Below are 19,526 nucleotides of genomic sequence, written 5' to 3' on the forward strand. Positions count from 1 at the left end.
GGTTAGGGTTATTCCCCCTGGGGGACTTCTAGTATATACACTTTGATCTCTCATTGAGATCTTTGCTATATAGTTATACAGCAAAGATCAATGAGATCGGCACTCGTTTGCTTTCGGCTGCTGCAGCCGAAAACAAAAAAGTGCCGAGTCGGAGTTGGCGCCATCTTGGAGCGGACCCCGGCCGGCACAACACACGGAGATCGCTCCTCCGGGACAACGTCCCGGAGAAGCAATCTCCCCCACTAGACACCAGAGAACGGATGCCTCAGGTAATCGGAGGCAGCTGTCAACTTTGACAGCTGCCTCCGATTACCTTATTAGCGGGCACGGCGATCGGACCGTGCCCGCTAATAGCCACGGTCCCGGGCTACATGCGGCACCCGGGACCGCAGCGGTTCAGAGCAGGGTCGCCACGCGGCCCCGTTCTGAACGCCCTTAACGACAACAGGGATTAAATATTCGCCCTTTGTCGTTAAGGGGTTAATTTTTTTCTGTTGCCTCAGGATATTGATATACTGGTGGCCATAGATAAATCTAATAATGCCCTCTATATATATATGTATATATATATATATATATATATATATATATATATATATATATATATATATATATATCTGTATTTATTTCTGTAAGGCTACGTTTTTTCCATCTGTTTTACTGCCTATGTTTTTGAATGTTTAATTTTAACGGCCAAAAAAAATGGTCAACCATGCTTTTGTGTACAAGGCTTTAAAAAAAAAAAAAAAAAAAGGATCCACTTTGAAAAGTGCCTAATAAATGGCATATAACTGCATCTGTTTTTACCATACTTTTTTGGCCCATAAAACAGATATGTTAAAAGGAAAACAAAAACGCAGTGTGAACCTAGACTTACAATTTTGTTCCATTTTTTGAAAATGTAGATGAACTTTTTTGTATTATTCCCAAAAAGGCAGGAAGAGATGTCTATCGTAGTAATGTTTTATGGTCCTCTTACAGGGGCCGATTATCGACAGACAGGAACACATATGTGAAAGGGTCAACGAACATCCCAAAACGAGAAATCTCTCATTCATCAGCTGATCACATCTTTTTTTGTGATATTTACATGATAGGTGGTCATCCAGCAAATGTTTGTGGGGCTCAGCTGCTGGATTGATTGAGTCTCTTAAAAGCTCTGCAAAGAAGCGTAGATCCCGCTGATCACCAATTCAGTGTCCTGGTAAGGCTGGGTTACGTTTTTGCAATCTGTTTTTTTTTTATCTTTTTTTTCCCAAAAAAACAGATGAAAAAATGGAAAAAAACAGATACATGTGTGTGCATCCATTGTGATCCGATTCTCCACTTAATTCCATTATAAAAAAAAAAAAAAAGGATCAGAACGGATCCGTGTTTTTTTTTAACATACACAAAAACGTAGTCGACCTAATTTTTGTGTCTGTTTTTTTATAGTTTAATTAAATGAAAAAAATGGATACAGGCACCGATTTTTTCCATCTGTTTTTATCCGTTTTTTGCAAAAAAAAAAAAAAAGATTGCAAAAAAGTCAGAAAATTACCTATTGTCTAACTCAAGTTTTTATTATTAGGTTATTCTTACAAACAAATAAACATACATTTCAAAAACAAAATTTTAGCATTCCAACACATAATAGTATTTTTTTTAACCCTTTTGGAAAAAATATTTCTTTAATTAAAGATATATATTTTTTCATAACATAAAATGAAAAGTTCAGGGTACTGTAAAAATAATCATATTTTCTTTTTAAAATTGTTAGATATCACCCTGGTTATTTATATATTTTATTTTATTTATTTATTTTTATTCCCTATGATGATGTGACTCTTCTCACATTTTACTCTTATGCATGAAACTACCCAACCTACCTAATAACTGGTTGTGTATTGGTCAGAAATCACAGATGTGAAAGCTGCGGAATAAAAGACATTGAGGCTTGTCTATAGGACTTCTGTCACATGATCAATTTAAAGCCAAAACTAACACGGACACAATACACAGAGGAGACTGGAAAAGCGACTATGTGGAATACTCCATGTACAGCTCGCACTTTCCTTGTCCTGGAGACTCTCGATCGGCAACTTTCTTTGTTTCCCATGAGACCTCCATTTGTTATTCATGGCATAGTTACAGTAGATGTCACAATGTCTGATAATCCCGGCTATGTGACCAATGGGAGTTACCTGACTAATGTGATAAAGCAGCCGCCATATGTAGGGGAGGCAGCCGCACATACACATAGCGCTCTCCATACATATCTACTATACATATAGAAAAGGTTACACATCGCTAAATGGCTATTTCCATCAGCTTTCATGTGGACACCTTTTACGCACCTCCTGACCGGGGAAATGATCAGGTCAAGGATCAGGAATTTGCTGCTGCTGTGGACAGACAGGATCATTAGTAATGGCCGTTATTTGCCCTTATTTTTACATTGTGGGAACCCAGCCTTGTAGTAGTTATATTCTTGTATATAGGAGCAGTATTATAGTAGTTATATTCTTGTATATAGGAGCAGTATTATAGTAGTTATATTCTTGTATATAGGAGCAGTATTATAGTAGTTATATTCTTGTATATAGGAGCAGTATTATAGTAGTTATATTCTTGTATATAGGAGCAGTATTATAGTAGTTATCCAGTCCAAAAAAGAAGAAAGAGCTAGCACTCACCGTTTGCTGAAAAATATTATCCAGTTTATTCGGGGTTCAATACAGCATGGATCACGGGGAGGGAGGTGGAGGCAGGTGCGTCAAGGCGACAGACTGTTTCACTTGCGCTTGCAAGTTTCGTCCGTGGGCCTGACGAAACTTGCAAGCGCAAGTGAAACAGTCTGTCGCCTTGACGCACCTGCCTCCACCTCCCTCCCCGCGATCCATGCAGTATTGAACCCCGAATAAACTGGATAATGTTTTTCAGCAAACGGTGAGTGCTAGCTCTTTCTTCTTTTTTGGACTGGATTGGATTTATCTTATCATTAGCTTTATGCACCACCCAGCTGAATATCCACTGCCTATACATCCTCTACTCTTAGTCCTGACCCAGAGTACTCCACAAATACCCTATATGCACATTGGTGCCCGCTCCTATTTCTCCTATTGCTGCTGTTCACTTTGCTTGGTTGCTTCAGGGGAAACTATTGTTACTTTGCTGCTGCTGTGAGGGGACGACATTATCTGTAAGTCTCGGTATAATTATAGGTGGAGGATTGGAATGAAAATGTCGGAATGACAGCTTTATTGTTGTCTTGATAGGCCTTAACCTTTTAAGGACGGGGCCCATTTTTGTTTTTGCATTTTCAGTTTTTCCTCCTTGTGTTTAAAAGGCCATAGCACTTGCATTTTTCAACCTAGAAACCCACATGAGCCCTTATTTTTTGCGTCACTAATTGTACTTTGCAATGACAGGCTGAATTTTTGCATAAAGAAAACTGCGAAACCAGAAAGAAATTCAAAGTGTGGTGAAATTGAAAAAAAAAATGCATTTCTTTTATTTGGGGGGTATTTGTTTTTACGCCATTCGCCCTGGGGTAAAACTGACTTGTATGCATGTTCCTCAAGTCGTTACGATTAAAACGATATATAACATGTATAACTTTTCTTGTATCTGATGGCCTGTAAAAAATTCAAACCATTGTTAACAAATATACGTTCCTTAAAACCGCTCCATTCCCAGGCTTATAGCGCTTTTATCCTTTGGTCTATGGGGCTGTGTCAGGTGTCATTTTTTGCGCCATGATGTGATCTTTCTATCGGTACCTTAATTGCACATATACGACTTTTTGTTCGCTTTTTATTACATTTTTTCTGGATTTGATGCAACCAAAAATGCGCAGTTTTGCACTTTGGGATTTTTTTGCGCTGATGCCGTTTACCGTACGAGATCAGGAATGTGATTAATTAATAGTTCGGGTGATTACGCACGTGGCGATAGCAAACATGTTTATTTATTTAGTATTTACTTATTTACTTTTATTTAAAATATGGGAAAAGGGGGGTGATTCAGACTTTTATTAGGGGAGGGGGCTTTTTATTGACAACAATACTTTTTTTTTAAACATATACTAGAAACCCCCCTGGGGTTAGGGTTATTCCCCCTGGGGTTAGGGTTATTCCCCCTGGGGTTAGGGTTGTTCCCCCTGGGGTTAGGGTTATTCCCCCTGGGGTTAGGGTTATTCCCCCTGGAGTTAGTGTTATTCCCCCTGGGGTTAGGGTTATTTCCCTTAGGGGACTTCTAGTATATACACTTTGATCTCTCATTGAGATCTTTGCTGTATACTTATACAGCAAAGATCAATGAGATTGTCACTCGTTTGCTTTCGGCTGCTGCAGCCGATAACAAGCGAGTGCCGAGCCGGGGACGGCGCCATCTTGGAGCAGGTACGGAGATCGCTCCTCCGGGACACCAGGGAAATGCTGCGTCTGGTAATCGGATGCCGCTGTCATGTTTAGTGGGGAGCATCGAGGTGCTTCTAGTCGGAAATGCATTGGTACAGGTTCCCAGGTTCTACTTTATAAGACACAAAGTGTGAGGAAAAACTCAGTGTCAAACATGACAGCGCCAAATGTTGGCATGCCGCTCTTGCCTTTCCCCATCGCAGCCCAATCTTTGGGACCCTTTCCCCGACCACCACCAAGTTCAAAGAGCCAAAGCTCCTACCAATCAAGCAGCTGTGTACCAGCCCCGGGAACGCCTCAAGAAAAAGATCCTCTGGAGGTTCTCTAAAGAAGGTAGCAAGTATACTAGCTTGTATAATTCAAAGTGTTGCTGCATTTTTTTAGACCCACCGACTGTATATTTTTAACCGACATTTTGTAGTAAACATTTATTTAACTATTGCTGTCTACTGAAATAAGTCCTGTATGACTTATTTAAAGGTCTTGTTGAATTTGAATCCATAATAGGGGTATAGAGCAGTCCCCATTATGAATAAGTCGTCTATATATCCGTGGGACTATAAAATGTTTTCACCCCACTTGGAGGAATACTCTATATAAGAGGACTTGAGCAGTTCCAGTGCACTGACCTTGTTCGGACACTGAAAGTTTTTTCAGACGTTAGTATGAAAGCTTGTGAATTAAATGTTTTTTTAAAATTAAATGTTATACATATCTGTTCAGACTCCCTGATGTTTTTTGAGCTTCTACCCACTCCCTACAGCTGCCAGTGGAACTTTTGTGGCAATCTCTGAAATGACAGACCGTGTACAGTAGCTCTTCACTGGCCGAGATGGGACAGTGCCACAGCCAGTGTTTGGCTCTGAGTGTCCCCTCCGGCAGGCATTTCGCAGGTTCACCGTCACAGTCCAATACACTCTTAAGCAAAATTTATGCATAAAAATTTTCATACCCAAAATAAATTTTTGAATAACCATAAATATAACCATTCCTACATTATGGGGGATATTTACTAACAAATCTAAAAAATGATTTTGTCAAAGGTGTTTTGGCATAATTTCCAATCTAATGCGTTTACTCAAATTTATGTAAATTGTCTAATAGCATAGTAAATGTGTCTTAAAAATAATGGTCTTTTAATTAGTCTAATAAATTCACCTGGTTCGGAGCAGACATAGCGATGCGCCAATATATGCGACTTTTTAAAAAATTGTGCAGTTAATAAACTTAGCTAAAGAATTCTGGAGCACTTTCGATCTAATTAACAACAAAAAAAATCTAATTCAAAAAGTCTCATCTAATTTGGATAGCCCTGTCTAAAAAAGCTTCATAAATTCATATTAGATTTATTTTGAGCTCAAACTAGATATATTAGACTAAAAACAGGCGCAATTAGTTTGATAAATGTCCCCCTAGAAACTCCCAGAAATCTATTAACCCTTAACCCTTAGAGGACCCGGCCAATTTCAATTTTTGCATTTTTATTTATCCCTCCTTGTGCTTAAAAGGCCATAGCAGTTACATTTTTTCCCCTAGAAACCCACATGAGCCCTTATTTTTTGCGCCACTAATTGTACTTTGCAATGACTGGCTGAATTTTTTCATAAAGTACACTGCGAAACCAGAAAAATTCAATGTGTGTTAAAATTGAAAAAAAAAAAAAAAAAAACGGATTTCTTTTATTTGTTTTTTTTTTTGTTTTTACGTCGTTTGCTCTGGGGTAAAACTTTGATTGTATCTGATGGCCTGTAAAAAATTCAAACCATTGGTAACAAATATATGTTCCTTAAAATCGCTCCATTCCCAGGCTTATAGCGCTTTTATCCTTTGGTCTATGGGGCTGTGTGAGGAGTCATTTTTTGCGCCATGATGTTTTTTTTCTATCGGTACCTTGATTGCGCATATACGACTTTTTGATCGCTTTTTATTACAATTTTTCTGTATTTGATGCGACCAAAAATGTGCAATTTTGGACTTCGGGATTTTTGTGCGCTTACGCCATTTACCGTGCGAGATCAGGAATGTGATTAATTAATTATTTGGGCGATTATGCACGCGGCGATACTAAATATGTTTATTTATTTATTTATTTTTATTTATAACATGGGAAAAGGGGGGTGATTCAAACTTTTACTAGGGGAGGGGGCTTTATATTAATAACAACACTTTTTTTTTCTTTTACACTTATACTAGAAGCCCCCATGGGCTGATCTCTCATACAGCTCTATGCTGCATAGATATGCAGTATAGATCGATGAAATAGGCACATTGATTTCTTCCGGCTGCTGCAGCCGGAAGCAATCGAGTGCCGAGCCGGGATCAGCGCCATTACGGCGCTGACCCCAGAACGAGTAAGATGTGTGGATCGCCCCCACTAGACACCAGGGAACGGCTGCATCAAGTAATCGAATGCAGCTGTCATCGTACTGTAGACAGCTGCATCCGATTACTTTATTAGCCGAGGCCCCGGGCTATGAGCGGCATCCGGGACGGCGGCGGTCAAGAGCGCATGGAGGCGACCCTGGACGTACAGGTACATCCAGGGTCACCTAGGGGTTAAATAGCTCCAGCCTACTGTTTCCTATGTTCCATGTACAAAGCATATCTCTAAATCCACCTTAAACAGAAATTCAGGGTGGGTGACACATTCCCTTATTCCCCATTTACTAGTGAATGGTGGATGTTGATGTGGATGAGACAGGTTTATGGTCAGCAGCCCAAAATATTATAAGATAATATACTTATTATAAAATAAAATACTTGGCCAAGAGAGAATTAGCCTGGAGAAAGTGGTTTACATTTCAACGCCCCGGGCATATGGTGGCCCAAATTTAAGAAGAGTTAGGTCCAGTAAAGATGTACGCTGCCTAAAGTTTCTACTTTGAATGAAAGACACACATTGCTGTAATACATTTCAGTTTCCTTTATTACACTCAAACACATAGTAAATTACAATAAATTAAAAGATTTATTTAAAATAATAATAAATATAACTATAAATGAGACACAGAAGGGCCTGTAGTAGAATCCCCCTAATGATGAATCAGATACATTTCACTGAATTTCAGCAACTTTCTGATTTTCCACGTCGGCCATGACACAGAAGAGGCAAAGCTTTTATAATCTGAAGCACTGTGCCAAACACCATTCAGGTTTGCTGATCCGCAGGCGTTATACCACCAGCCCGAATGGAAGATATCACCGCAGCTGGGGAACCTCATGTCCCCAATTTTACATTTCCGTTGACAGTTGTCGGTGGGATGATCCCTAGTGCCAAAGTAGCTGCCATGCTGGTTTTCTGCTCCATTTCCAAGGAAGGCATCGCCTATAATAAAATATATACTATGTAATTTATCTTTCCTTTACGATTTTCCTCGATAATTTTTAGTTAGAATTTTTCATATTCTCCATCCTCTCACCTGCTGTACCGGAATAGTTCCCTGCCGATAATTTATAGTGGAGGTCTCCATTTCCAACACTAAAGGGATTGTATTCAGCATAGGATTCATTGCCGCTAAAGTCCCCGAGGCTGATGTGCAGTTTGGCAGATCTGTCTGGCTGGTGTGTCAGGAGATACATGTATTCCAGTCCAAGCCAATGTTCACCTTTAATAGCAAAATGAGTCGATTATATAGACGATACAAACTGGAGAGAGTACAGTAATATGCAGTGAAGGGGTGCCTCAAGGTGGTGTCATCAGAGACCATATTATATGTATCCCTTATGTATCATAAGAACAAAAGGGCCAAGTCCCTCAGCATTCTCCCACATAGCTCCTCCCTAGGGAACGTGCAGAGAACGGCAGCTATTCCCCATAACCCAGTGACTGATGGAAAAACAGACTCAACTTGAAAAAAAAAATTCTATTTCAATTTAATGGCCATAGTTATACCTAAATTTTGTAATTCCCAAGCAGAGTTTCATAAAAAATTGCAACTACATATAAGGCTCTTCTAGGGAGTTAATAGAGAAATCCAGACAGGGTGATTTTTTTTTTTTTTTTAATAAGTGACGGGGAGGAGTAGGCTAAAAGAAATAACGTGCTCTCACCTCCCCAGCTCCAGTGCTGATGCCGCGTACCGAAGCTCCAGTCCACCGGGATGTTATGGTTGCTGAATGGCTTAGTAGACCTGACACATCACAACTTGCGTCCTATCCATAAAGCGGCCGGGGACCTTGGGGGACTGGAGCTTCGGTAAGCGGTATCAGCACCTGAGCCGGGGAGTGAGAGGACATTCTTTTTCAGCCTCCCCCTCTCCACCACTTTAACAAAAAATTGACCTGCCAGGGCTTCTCCTTTAAATACTTTATTTGAAATTCCTGTCTAAATAACTAAAATTTATTAAAAGATTTGTGTCAAATAAATTAACTTTTGACAAGTCTTCAGTTAAAGATCTTATAGGATCTCACTCCTAAGACGCATTACCATCCCAGTATGTAGCCAAAATACAACTCCTGTATGAGTGCTCAGATGGTGACTAATTCTCCTTCTTCTGTCATATTTACCTTCAAGTTCGCCGAATCCATTTTTATAGTTGTCCCATGTTTCGTCAAAATTTAACCCATCTGATCCATCGTGTCTTTGTATGGAAGTCCAGCCACCAAGTTCAGACATTTTACAGTACACCTTAAATTAGAGCACAAATATCGTACTTGTAAATCTTATTTTCTTACTGTAATTCTGTCTGTATCGAAAGCAGTAAAACAAAGCTATATATGTTTAGTGTCGCCATACTACTGTTACCCCATAGAATAAAACATTGGTTCCCAAAGAAATCAGAGAGTGCTGTCTCTACTTCTCTGAAATAGGAGAATTATTGAAGAGAGTCCTAGGAGACAAGCACCAATGCAAATACTGAGATGTACCGTCATCCATTCAAGCTATGCTTAAAAGGGGCTCCAAATGGGGATTAAAGTCATAAAAAAAAAACTTGTCAAAATTTTTGATCAGTTGGGGGTCTCACTGATAGTGAGCGGATAAAAACCTCCGGTAGGGCATTTTATTCCCCGTCTCTGTCCAAGTGGCTCCATTATAAGTCGGTGTTGCAGCTGGATGGATGCAGATGGTTTACAGCAGTGAGATCACGACTGATCAAAACTTTTAGCATGTTTATGTAATAAGTCAAAATAATTTCTGCCCACAGCTTGAGATTGACAGATTTTCCTATATAAATGTATGGAAAAAATGTCAATGGCCATATTCACACAAAATAAATGTAAGTTAAAAAAAAAAAAAAGCCTTTTTTGTTGTAATAACGGCCCTAAAAATTATCATGATCATTATTTATGGCCAATAGTAATAAACTTATCGGCACTCACCAGTCAGTTATGTTTTTGGTATTTATTGCATCTTCAAAGAGTTGCAGGCAGTTGATAAAGGCACAAGCAGAAACGCGTCCTGTACCATTTGTTTTTCATCTTTGAAGATGCAATAAACCATACAAGCATAACTGATTGGTGAGTGCCGAGAAGTTTATTACTATTGGTTACGTGGGACTGGCTCCTGTCTATGTGCACCACCGCTTATTATCTGAGTGCCAAACTGAACTTTGTTTGCTCATTATTCATGGCCGTCTTTTTATAAATAAATAAAAAATCCCTTTTAAAAAATGAACATACTGTAGCCAATGATTGTGTGTGGTCGGGGTACACTGGACTTTCACTGGCTGTCGGGATTTACTCCTGCAGCTTAAATCCCCTGATTCTCTTCCACTAGGGGAATGTAGGTCTTACACCTAAATAACACCTAGGCTTCTTTCCGCTGTCTTACCAGAAAAGAGATGTCGGATCCTTGTGGTTTTATCCGGTATGTTCCACTGGTAGACGCGTCATCTCTCTCCCATATATGCGAGCAGTCATAACCGTGAGCCACGTCAGACTGATCCTGTAATAACAATGGTGGTAAAGATTATTATATGCGTTTTATCAGTCTTAAATAACTAAGAAACTAAAATGACTCATATAAATATTTATAGCTTTGAATTTAACCAGTGCCAGTGATTGGCTGCATCAGTCATGTGATTACCAGTATAGCGAGAGGCATGGGAGTGGTAGTGCTGGAGGGGTAGAGGTGAGTAATGAATAGTATATACTGTATACACCAACTATAGAGATAATATAATATGTGCTGTGCTTGTGTACGTATATAATGTCAAGGAAAGGGTGAAATATAAATGTATAAAATAAAAAAGAATAAAGCAGGAGAGGCATAGCAAGTGGAATCACAGAATAGAATAAATCTGGATAGCCAAATGTCATTCTGTATTCTGTGTGGTGTATGTCAATGGTGAAGAGATGAAGACACATGGACATATGGACAAGTCCCTTCTGTATGAAGCAATGTGCTCACCTGGGATGCAGTCTGGGGGTAGGAAAGGGTTAATAATAGGAGACATGGGAATAGCTTCAGGGCTGCCATGGTTCTACTCCTAAGAATATAAGAAATAATCATGTTATATTCCTAGATACATAATAATATCAGAAAAAACAACAGTAAGGATTATACTAATATATATAGAATAAATCACAGATGGAAACAATTTAACCTGAATTTCCTATACAATGAGACTGGAGCATGCTGGGAAGCAGAATCTCCCTGCTGCAGTAACTCACCTATAGCTGAGGACACTCTACCACCCATTCCTCTCTTCCCTTCTTATAGTCCTTTGTATCAGGGTGGAGGCAAAAACCAGCCAATCAGAGGACAGAGACGGCTCCTTATCACTCTGTGGCTACAATTACCTCCATTAACATTCCAGTTTCTGTGGGATCTCTATACTTTGATATTATCATGACTTCAGTATAACTTTCAGGTTTTTTTCTATTTTTCCCAAATTTTTCTTTTTCTTACTACTATCACATATTACATACACATATACAATATACATAAAAAAAACTAAATAAGTTCTATAATTATACATTAATATATATATATATATATATATTTAGATAGATCGTAAACTTGAAAATATTTATGAAAATAAAGTCAAATAATAAAGTAATCAAATTTAAATTTACATAAAGAATAGATCTATTAATAATAATTTTAGTTGTTTAACTTAATATTATTTTTTTCTTTTTTCACAAATCTTTCAAGAAAAGGATATGTTTAAAAATAAAATCTATTTTAATTAAAATATTATATTTATCATTTTCATGTCATAAAGAAAAAGACCCTAAAAAGAAATTTTTAAACAGCCACTTAAGCCATTTAAGACGGCCAACAAACTGCCGCAGAGTTTGGCCAATTGGTCATTTGATGACCAATTTTTTTGGACGTCTGCCATTGTGCGGTCAAATAAAGTCCTAACAAACGTAAGACGGCTGTCACATGTGTGGTCATGACTAGAGACTAGAGCATGCTCAAGGTTCGCTCATCTCTAGTCATGACCTTTCTATGTTTTTAATTCATTCCTGGTTTTCATTGAAAAATACTGACCAAATGACCGATGGAAATACTAAGTATGAACATAGCCTGAAAATATATATAAATCGCCATGTGGGTTTGTTCACACAATGTTTTTATTTTTTTAAATGCGGCCTTAAAAAAGTTGTGTGAACATACCCTAAAATATCAAATAAAATATCAAATAACCAAACAAATACTTAGACAACTTTGTTTTTGAAGAAAAATGGACGATTTTTGTAATGATAAAAAATGGCCAATAAAGTGCGAAGGCAAAACCTCATAAGTCCTCTCAGATCGCTCCCTACATGACCAGCTCTATTGTTTTTAAAGGTCTTTAAGGTTTTGTTTTTTGTTTTTTGGTAAAGGAATATTATTATAGTATAGTAATACTACTTAAAATATAAAAATTTAAGAGTATTTTCAACTTAGAAACCAGTCTAGCTAATTTATGTATGTATTAGGTTTGCTGTGTTATTTACTATGACTATGTAACCAGTTTCCACAACTAGAGCTCAATAACCTCCACACCTTTCTCCTGGGCTTGTAACTTCCCAAATACCAAAAATATCTCCCCGTCTGGTTGTGTATCCGTCTGGAGCCACAAACTCTAAAGAACAAAAGAAAGATTCTGAACTTCTGAACTTCAAAATGATTCCAAAGCGATGGACGAACCTCATCCCATCCATTACACCCAGGAAACTGGAAAAACGACTATGTGCAGTATAGCACGTGCAGCTAGAATGTTCCTTCCCCTTGAGAATCTGGAGTGACAACATTTGCATATTAAGCCGAGGACCTTCATTCTTATTTCACATTATAGTGTTATTCCCATCCTTGACTTTTATGACATATCCAAATGGTAGATATGATGTCTGATAAATATATATATATATATATATATATATATATATATATATATATATATATATATATATATATATCAAAAATCTGGGATATGCATCTATGTGAAGAACAGCAGTGCCCCAGCCATCTGGTGAGACATCCATGAAGTAAAGGTGGAAAATAAACATAGGGATGTCCACTGTCCACACACATGTGCCCAACCCTCTCCACAAAGTTATGGAAAAAGCCAAGAATGGCCGCGCAGGTATTAGGGATAACCACAGGTTATTTTATCTGGGTTTTTTTTACACAGGAAAATAGGACTAATTGCAACAATTTTTAATAAATTTGTGAATAGAATATTTTCAGAATATTGGCTAAAAAATTTGATAACAAATTCACCTGGTACTGAGCAGATGTAGGCCTGCACCAGTTTGTGTGACTTTTAAAACAAAGTGACAAATTATAAATTAGGCGCTCATTCTAGATTATGCTTCACTGTGGGAACTGACAGGTTTTTCTGCGGCCGGAATTCACTGAATTCCGGCCGCAGAAAACTGACATGTCAGTTTTATCCGGCGCTGCATGGGATCCTGGCCGGAGCGTATACGATGTGTGTACGCTCCGGCCGGGATCCCATTGAACATAAAGCTATGTCACACACCGCAAAACTACGGCCGTAATTTTACGTAGTGTGAACATAGCCTTAATTTGGAAGTTCGGTCTCCATGGCTATGAACACTCCATGAGACCATAATGTGCACAGCCCCCGTTGGATCAGAATGCAGGTGGCGCATATTAGATTTTACACTGGTATAATAAAGCCCATTTTGTGCTAATACAATGGCCAAAATCACCATATCTTTCAAACTTAAACTAGGCCAGTGATTTCCGATAATGGCCGATAACAGAAAACAACAGTGTATATTACAATTTTTTTACAAAAAAGTAAATCAACCAGTCAACCATTAATTTTCTGCCATGGACAGTAGTGGATTTCAGTGGACCAGCAGTGTAAAATCAATTTTCTCCCAGGACAGCAGTGGACATTGGTGGACGAGCGGCATCAAAGAAACTTTTCTCCTTGGACTGCATTGGACGTTGGTGAATCAGTGGTGTATACTTACCTATTCTCCGTTGACATCACTGGGCGCCGGTGGATCAGCAGCGTTAAATGACACTTTCTCCAAGAACAGCAGTAAAAATTCTAAAGCAGAAACCTCATCAGGGGCAATGGTCCTAGAAGGCTCCAAAACAGACACCAGGATGTAGCAGCAGCAACACTCTGACTTTCTTCTACCCTGCGGGTCTAGCCAGGGGCGTAGCTAATGTCTCCTGGGCCCTGGTGCGAGAGGCCAACTTGGGCCCCCCCCCCTCCTTTCACGACCAAGTGATGCTATTGGTGTATATATATATATATATATATATATATATATATATATATACACCAAGACAGATATTACCAATAACACCAGCATATTGGAAGAAAAAGTATTATCACCGTACATATTACCACCATACTGTTAACGACCAAATCCTGTATGCTGAGACCAATATTACCAGTAATACCAGTATATAGGAAGGAAACATTACCGCCACACCACAACCACTACCATCACCACCATATTGTTACTGACCAAATCCAGTATACTAAATCACCTCATCCAGTCAAATAGAGGTGGCCCCAGCTCTACACAGGTTCTATACACCATATATATTACAGTGCAGTTATATCAGGTGACTCACAGGAGACGTCTTCTCTGATCGGAGTTCTTTCCTTTTTATCTTCTTCTCCATCCGTCCTGGGCCGTTATGAGAACTTTTCCGAGCCACGAATCCACAGAATCTGCCAGACAGACATATTAGTCTCCTCACTCTGGCACCATCCTCATCTCTATACACACTGCACATCTGTATTGGCCCCTTTACACCCTCATTTAGTGGGTAGCCCTGACTCTATGTGACCCCCTAATAATATATGCCCCCCTCTGTGTATTCCCTCTCCCCCTATGTTGCCCCCCCAAATAGATGGCCCCTCTCCCCCATGTTGCCCTCCTTATAGATGGCCTCCTCTCCCCCCTCCTTATAGATGGCCCCCTCTACCCCCTCCCTTATAGATGTCCTCCTCTCCCCCCTCCTTATAGATTGCCCCCTCTACCCCCTCCCTTATAGATGGCCCCCTCTCTCCTCACCCTCCCTTATGGATGGCCCCCTCTCCCCCCTCCTTTATAGATGGCCCCCTCTCCCCCCACCCTCCCTTATAGATGGCCCCCTTTCCCCCCACCCTCCCTTATAGATGGCCCTTTCTCCCCCCACCCTCCCTTATAGATCGCCTCCTCTCCCCCCCCTCCATATAGATAGCCCCCTCTCCCCCCTCCCTTATAGATGGCCTCCTCTCCCCCCTCCTTATAGATGGCCCCCTCTCCCCCCTCCTTTAAAGATGGCCCCCTCTTTCCCCACCCTCCCTTATAGATGGCCCCCTCTCTCCCCTCCCCGTCCCTTATAGATGGTCCCCTCTCCCCCCCCTTATAGATGGCCCCCTCTCCCCCCCTCCCTTATAGATGGCCCCCTCTCCCCCCCTTATAGATGGTCCCCTTTCCCCCCGCCCTCATAGATGGCCCCTCTTCCCCCCACCCTCATAGATGGCCCCTCTTCCCCCCACCCTCATAGATGGCCCCTCTTTCCCCCCACCCTCATAGATGGCCCCCTCTTCCCCCCCCCACCCTCATAGATGGTCACCTTTCCCCCCACCCTCATAGATGGCCCCATCTTTCCCCCCCACCCTCATAGATGGTCCCCTTTCCCCCCACCCTCATAGATGGCCCCCTCTTTCCCCCCACCCTCATAGATGCCCCCCCTCTTCCCCCCCCTCATAGATGCCCCCCTCTTTCCCCCCACCCTCATAGATGGCCCCCTCTTTCCCCCCACCCTCATAGATGCCCCCTCTTTAACACCCCACGTGCAGGCTGATAAAAAAAAAAAATTTAACTCACCTGACAACGCGCTCCCACGTTGATCCTCTCTCCTCCTGGTCTGCGCAGCCGGGGGTGTCGCGTCTTATCCCTGGCAGCGTGCGCATCCCAGAGCTCCCTGGGCACCGGAACCGGAAGTCAGGGCCCAAAGCGCCCAGCGAGCTCTGGGATACACGCGCTGCCGGGGATAAGACGCGACACCCCCGGCAGCCGCGCAGCAGCCGGTGGAAGACGGAGCATTGTTTTGCTTGCGGTCATAAGAGTGATTGATCGGGCCCGTGGTGTGATCGTGGCGGGCCGCGACCGCGGTAGCTACGCCACTGGGCCTAGCACGTACATTAGAGGGTGGTAACTGTAGCAGGATTTTCCTTAAGAAAAAAAAAGAAAGTCTCCAATTAAAAGACACATATAGAACCTAATTTATTTTTTTTTACATGTGAAGTGAAACTACTGTAATCTGACAGTTGAGTTGAATGGGCCATCCAACTGCCAAAAAATTGAGATGGACACCTAGTCAATTAACCCCTTAAGGTCAATGCCAATTTTCGTTTTTGCACTATTGCTTTTTCCTTCTTATGTTTATAAAGCCATAGCTCTTGCATTTTTTCACCTACAGACCCATATGAGCCCTTATTTTTGTGACACCAATTAAATAAAATATGCTGCGAAATGGGGGAAAAATCATTTGTGCTGTCAAAAAAAAAAAAATTTCAATTAAGAGAGTTTTGTGTCTATAACGTTCGTCCTATGGTAAAACAGACATGTGACCTATGTTCCTTAAGTCAGTAAGATTACAACAATATATAAATTGTATAACTTTTATTTTATTTCATGGCTTTTAAAAAATTAAAACCTTTTTAAAAAATTTAAATGTGTTTAAAATTGCTCTATTACCATCATTATAACGCTTTTAATTTTTGGTCTATGGGGTAATGTGAGGTTTCATTTTTTACGCCATAATCATTACTTTCTTACCCAAGTTGTGTATATGCGACTTTTTGATCTTTTTTATTACAATTTTTCTGGATTTGATGTGACCAAAAATGCACAATTTTGCCTTTAGGAATGTTTGTGCACTTATGCCGCCTACTGTGCGAGATCAGGAATGCGATAATTTCATAGTTCGGGCGATTACGCACACGGCCATAACAAATATATTTATTTATTTGTTTGTTTATATTTATAAAATGGGAAACGGGGGGTGATTCAAACTTTTATTAGGGGGACGGGATTTTTTATTAACCCCTAGACGACCAAGGACATACCAGTACGTCCTGAGCTATAAAGTGCGCTCCGGAACGGAGAGTGCTTCATAGCAGGTGCAGTGAGCAGCCGGCGCCTCACCGTTAATGACAGGCTGCAGCGATCATGCTACAGCGTGTCATTAACCCCTTACACGCCACGATTGCAGCATGACCACGGCGTTTAAGAGTAAGTGACAGGGGCAGTCCCCTTTCACTTACCAATCGTGTCCCCCGCAGTCCCACAGTCATCACGCAGTCATCACTGTATCGGACCGCCGGAGGTCTCCTACCTGAATCGGTGCGGTCCAATCAGCTTTCTGCTCATTGAGCCCGCCATAGGCAGGCCTATGTGCCTATGGCACAGAATTGTACACTGTATGTAGTTTTTTAAAAATGGGCAATAAAGTGCGAAGGCAAAACCTCAGCCTAGTATAAGCATACGTCCTCTCAGATCGCTCCCTACATGACCAGCTCAGTTTTTTCTACAGGTCTTTAAGTTTTTTTTGTTGTTGTTGTTAAAGGAATATTATAGTATAGTAATACTGCTTAAAATATAAAAATCTATCTACCTATTAAAAGTATTTTTAACTTAGAAACCAGTCTAGCTAATTTATGTATTTATTCGGTTTGCCGTTATATTTACTATGAGGCTATGTTCACACTACGTAAAACTACGGCCGTAGTTCTCACCGCAGAACTACGGTCGTAGTTTTGAGGGGTGGAACATAGCCTTATTTTCAATGGGATCCCGGCCGGAGCGTACACACATTGTATGCGCTCCGGCCGGGAGCCCATGCGGTGCCAGGAAAAACTGACATTTAGTGAATTCCAGCCGCAGAAAGACCTGTCAGTTCACACAGTGAAGCAAGCTGCTCCGGCCGCTTGCTTCACTGTGGGCTATGGGAAGCTCTGATGCGGGCGCGCGCTGCTCCCCCCGCATCAGAGCTCCGCGGCTGGAAAGATCACCCGGCTAGTACTTAAGTACCGGCCGGGATGATCCGGGCTGAGACCGGCCGGGGTCACGGATCGGCCGGGTGTTCACGTTGTGTGAACATAGCCTGACTATGTAACCACTTTCCACAACTAGAACTCAGTAACCTCCACAGCTTTCTCCTGTGCTTGTAACTTCCCAAATACCAAAAATAACTTCCCGTCTGGTTGTGTATCCGTCTGGAGCCTCAAGCTCTAAAGAACAAAAGAAAGATTCTGAACTTCTGAACTTCAAAATGATTCCAAAGCGAGGAACAAACCTCATCCCATCCATTACACCCAGGAAACTGGAAAAAACACTATGTCTAGTATTGCACATGCAGCTAGAATGTTCCTTCACCTTGAGAATCTGGAATGACAACATTTGCACATTAAGCCGAGGACCTTCATTCTTATTTCACATTATAGTGTTATTCCAATCCTTGACTTGTATGACATATCCAAATGGTAGATATGATGTCTGATAGATAGATAGATAGATAGATAGATAGATAGATAGATAGATAGATAGATAGATAGATATTATAGAGGGATAGATAGATAGATAGATAGATAGATAGATAGATAGATAGATAGATAGATAGATAGATAGATAGATAGATAGGAGATAGATAGATAGATAGATAGATATCAAAGATGTGAAACATAGATCTATGTGAAGAACAGCAGTGCCCCAGCCATCAGGTGAGACTGCCATGAAGTAATAGCAGAGAATAAACATAGGGATGTCCCCTGTCCACACATACCCACAACCCTCTCCAAAAAGTTATGGAAAAAGCCAAGAACGGCCGCGTAGGTATTGCCATAATTACTATATTCGTGCATGAGGTTGGACCACTGTTTAACCAGTGAATATACCCTAAATTTTAAACATAGGGGTAACCACAGGGGGGGGGGACGTGTGATTTTATCTGTTTGGTTTTGTTTTTCAACCCAGCCAAATAGGACTAATTGCAACAATTTTTCATTAATTTGTAAATAGAATATTTTCAGAATATTGGCAAAAAAAAATTGATAACAAACTCACCCGGTACTGACCAGATGTAGGCCTGCACCAGTTTGTTTGACTTTTTAAAAAAAGTTACAAATTATAAATTGAGCGCTCATTAGAGATCAGCAAGTAGTGAAATATTCGACTTTCGAGAATTTGAATTGAATAGGCACTGAGATTCGACTATTCGACGAATATTCGATCTCATTATAGTCTATGGGAAACAAATTCGAGGCACTTGGAAATCCACTAGGTCACAGAGTCCCCCATGAAACTTCCCTAAATTATGCCAACACCTCTGGAATGACACTGTGACATCAGGGGGAGCATGCCTGGGTGCACCCAACACCCCAAAATCGCAGTATAATGCCACTATCACAGCCTCTCAACAATAAACTTCAAACACAATATAACTTCTATGTAAAGTTGAAAAACTCCAGGAAACCTTCTTTACATGGACAGAGCCACATGTACCCCTTTAAATCACGTTGCCTATGCCAACCGCAGATGGCGTAGGCAAGGAGGAAACCAAACAGCACCCACCGCTAACTGTCATTGTGTGTTATGTGGTTAGGCACATCTTGTGACGAAGTGAGTGACCCAACCTTGCCCGGTGTCATGTGTAGCATTTAAAGGAGTAGTGCGGCGGTAAAGAATTATTCACAGAATAACAAACAT

At 40.7% G+C, this 19,526-nt stretch overlaps 1 protein-coding gene across 1 annotated transcript; it reads right to left on the bottom strand.

The window, feature by feature from the left end:
- Positions 1–7,432: 7,432 nt before the first annotated feature.
- On the bottom strand, positions 7,433–17,116 carry LOC138770429 (fibrinogen-like protein 1). The gene is made up of 6 exons (XM_069949532.1): positions 17,087–17,116; positions 12,329–12,415; positions 10,171–10,284; positions 8,907–9,027; positions 7,820–8,005; positions 7,433–7,725 (listed from the first exon to the last, which is right to left on the bottom strand). Exons 1-6 carry the CDS (start codon positions 17,114–17,116, stop codon positions 7,433–7,435), a joined length of 831 nt encoding a protein of 276 aa, XP_069805633.1.
- Between the last annotated feature and the right edge of the window lie 2,410 nt (positions 17,117–19,526).

The sequence above is a fragment of the Dendropsophus ebraccatus genome, chromosome 13 (genome assembly GCF_027789765.1).
Source record: "Dendropsophus ebraccatus isolate aDenEbr1 chromosome 13, aDenEbr1.pat, whole genome shotgun sequence".
NCBI classification, from domain to species: Eukaryota; Metazoa; Chordata; class Amphibia; order Anura; family Hylidae; genus Dendropsophus; species Dendropsophus ebraccatus.

What these genes read in the sequence shown, in the direction of transcription:
- LOC138770429 (XM_069949532.1), bottom strand. Translation starts at nt 17,116, where the DNA reads ATGACTGTGGGACTGCGGGGGACACGATTG. An exon ending in TGGATTCGGCGAACTTGAAG is followed by an intron (nt 8,006 to 8,906) that starts GTAAATATGACA and finishes TTGCTATTAAAG; the next exon opens with GTGAACATTGGCTTGGACTG. An exon ending in GAACTATTCCGGTACAGCAG is followed by an intron (nt 7,726 to 7,819) that starts GTGAGAGGATGG and finishes ATTTTATTATAG; the next exon opens with GCGATGCCTTCCTTGGAAAT.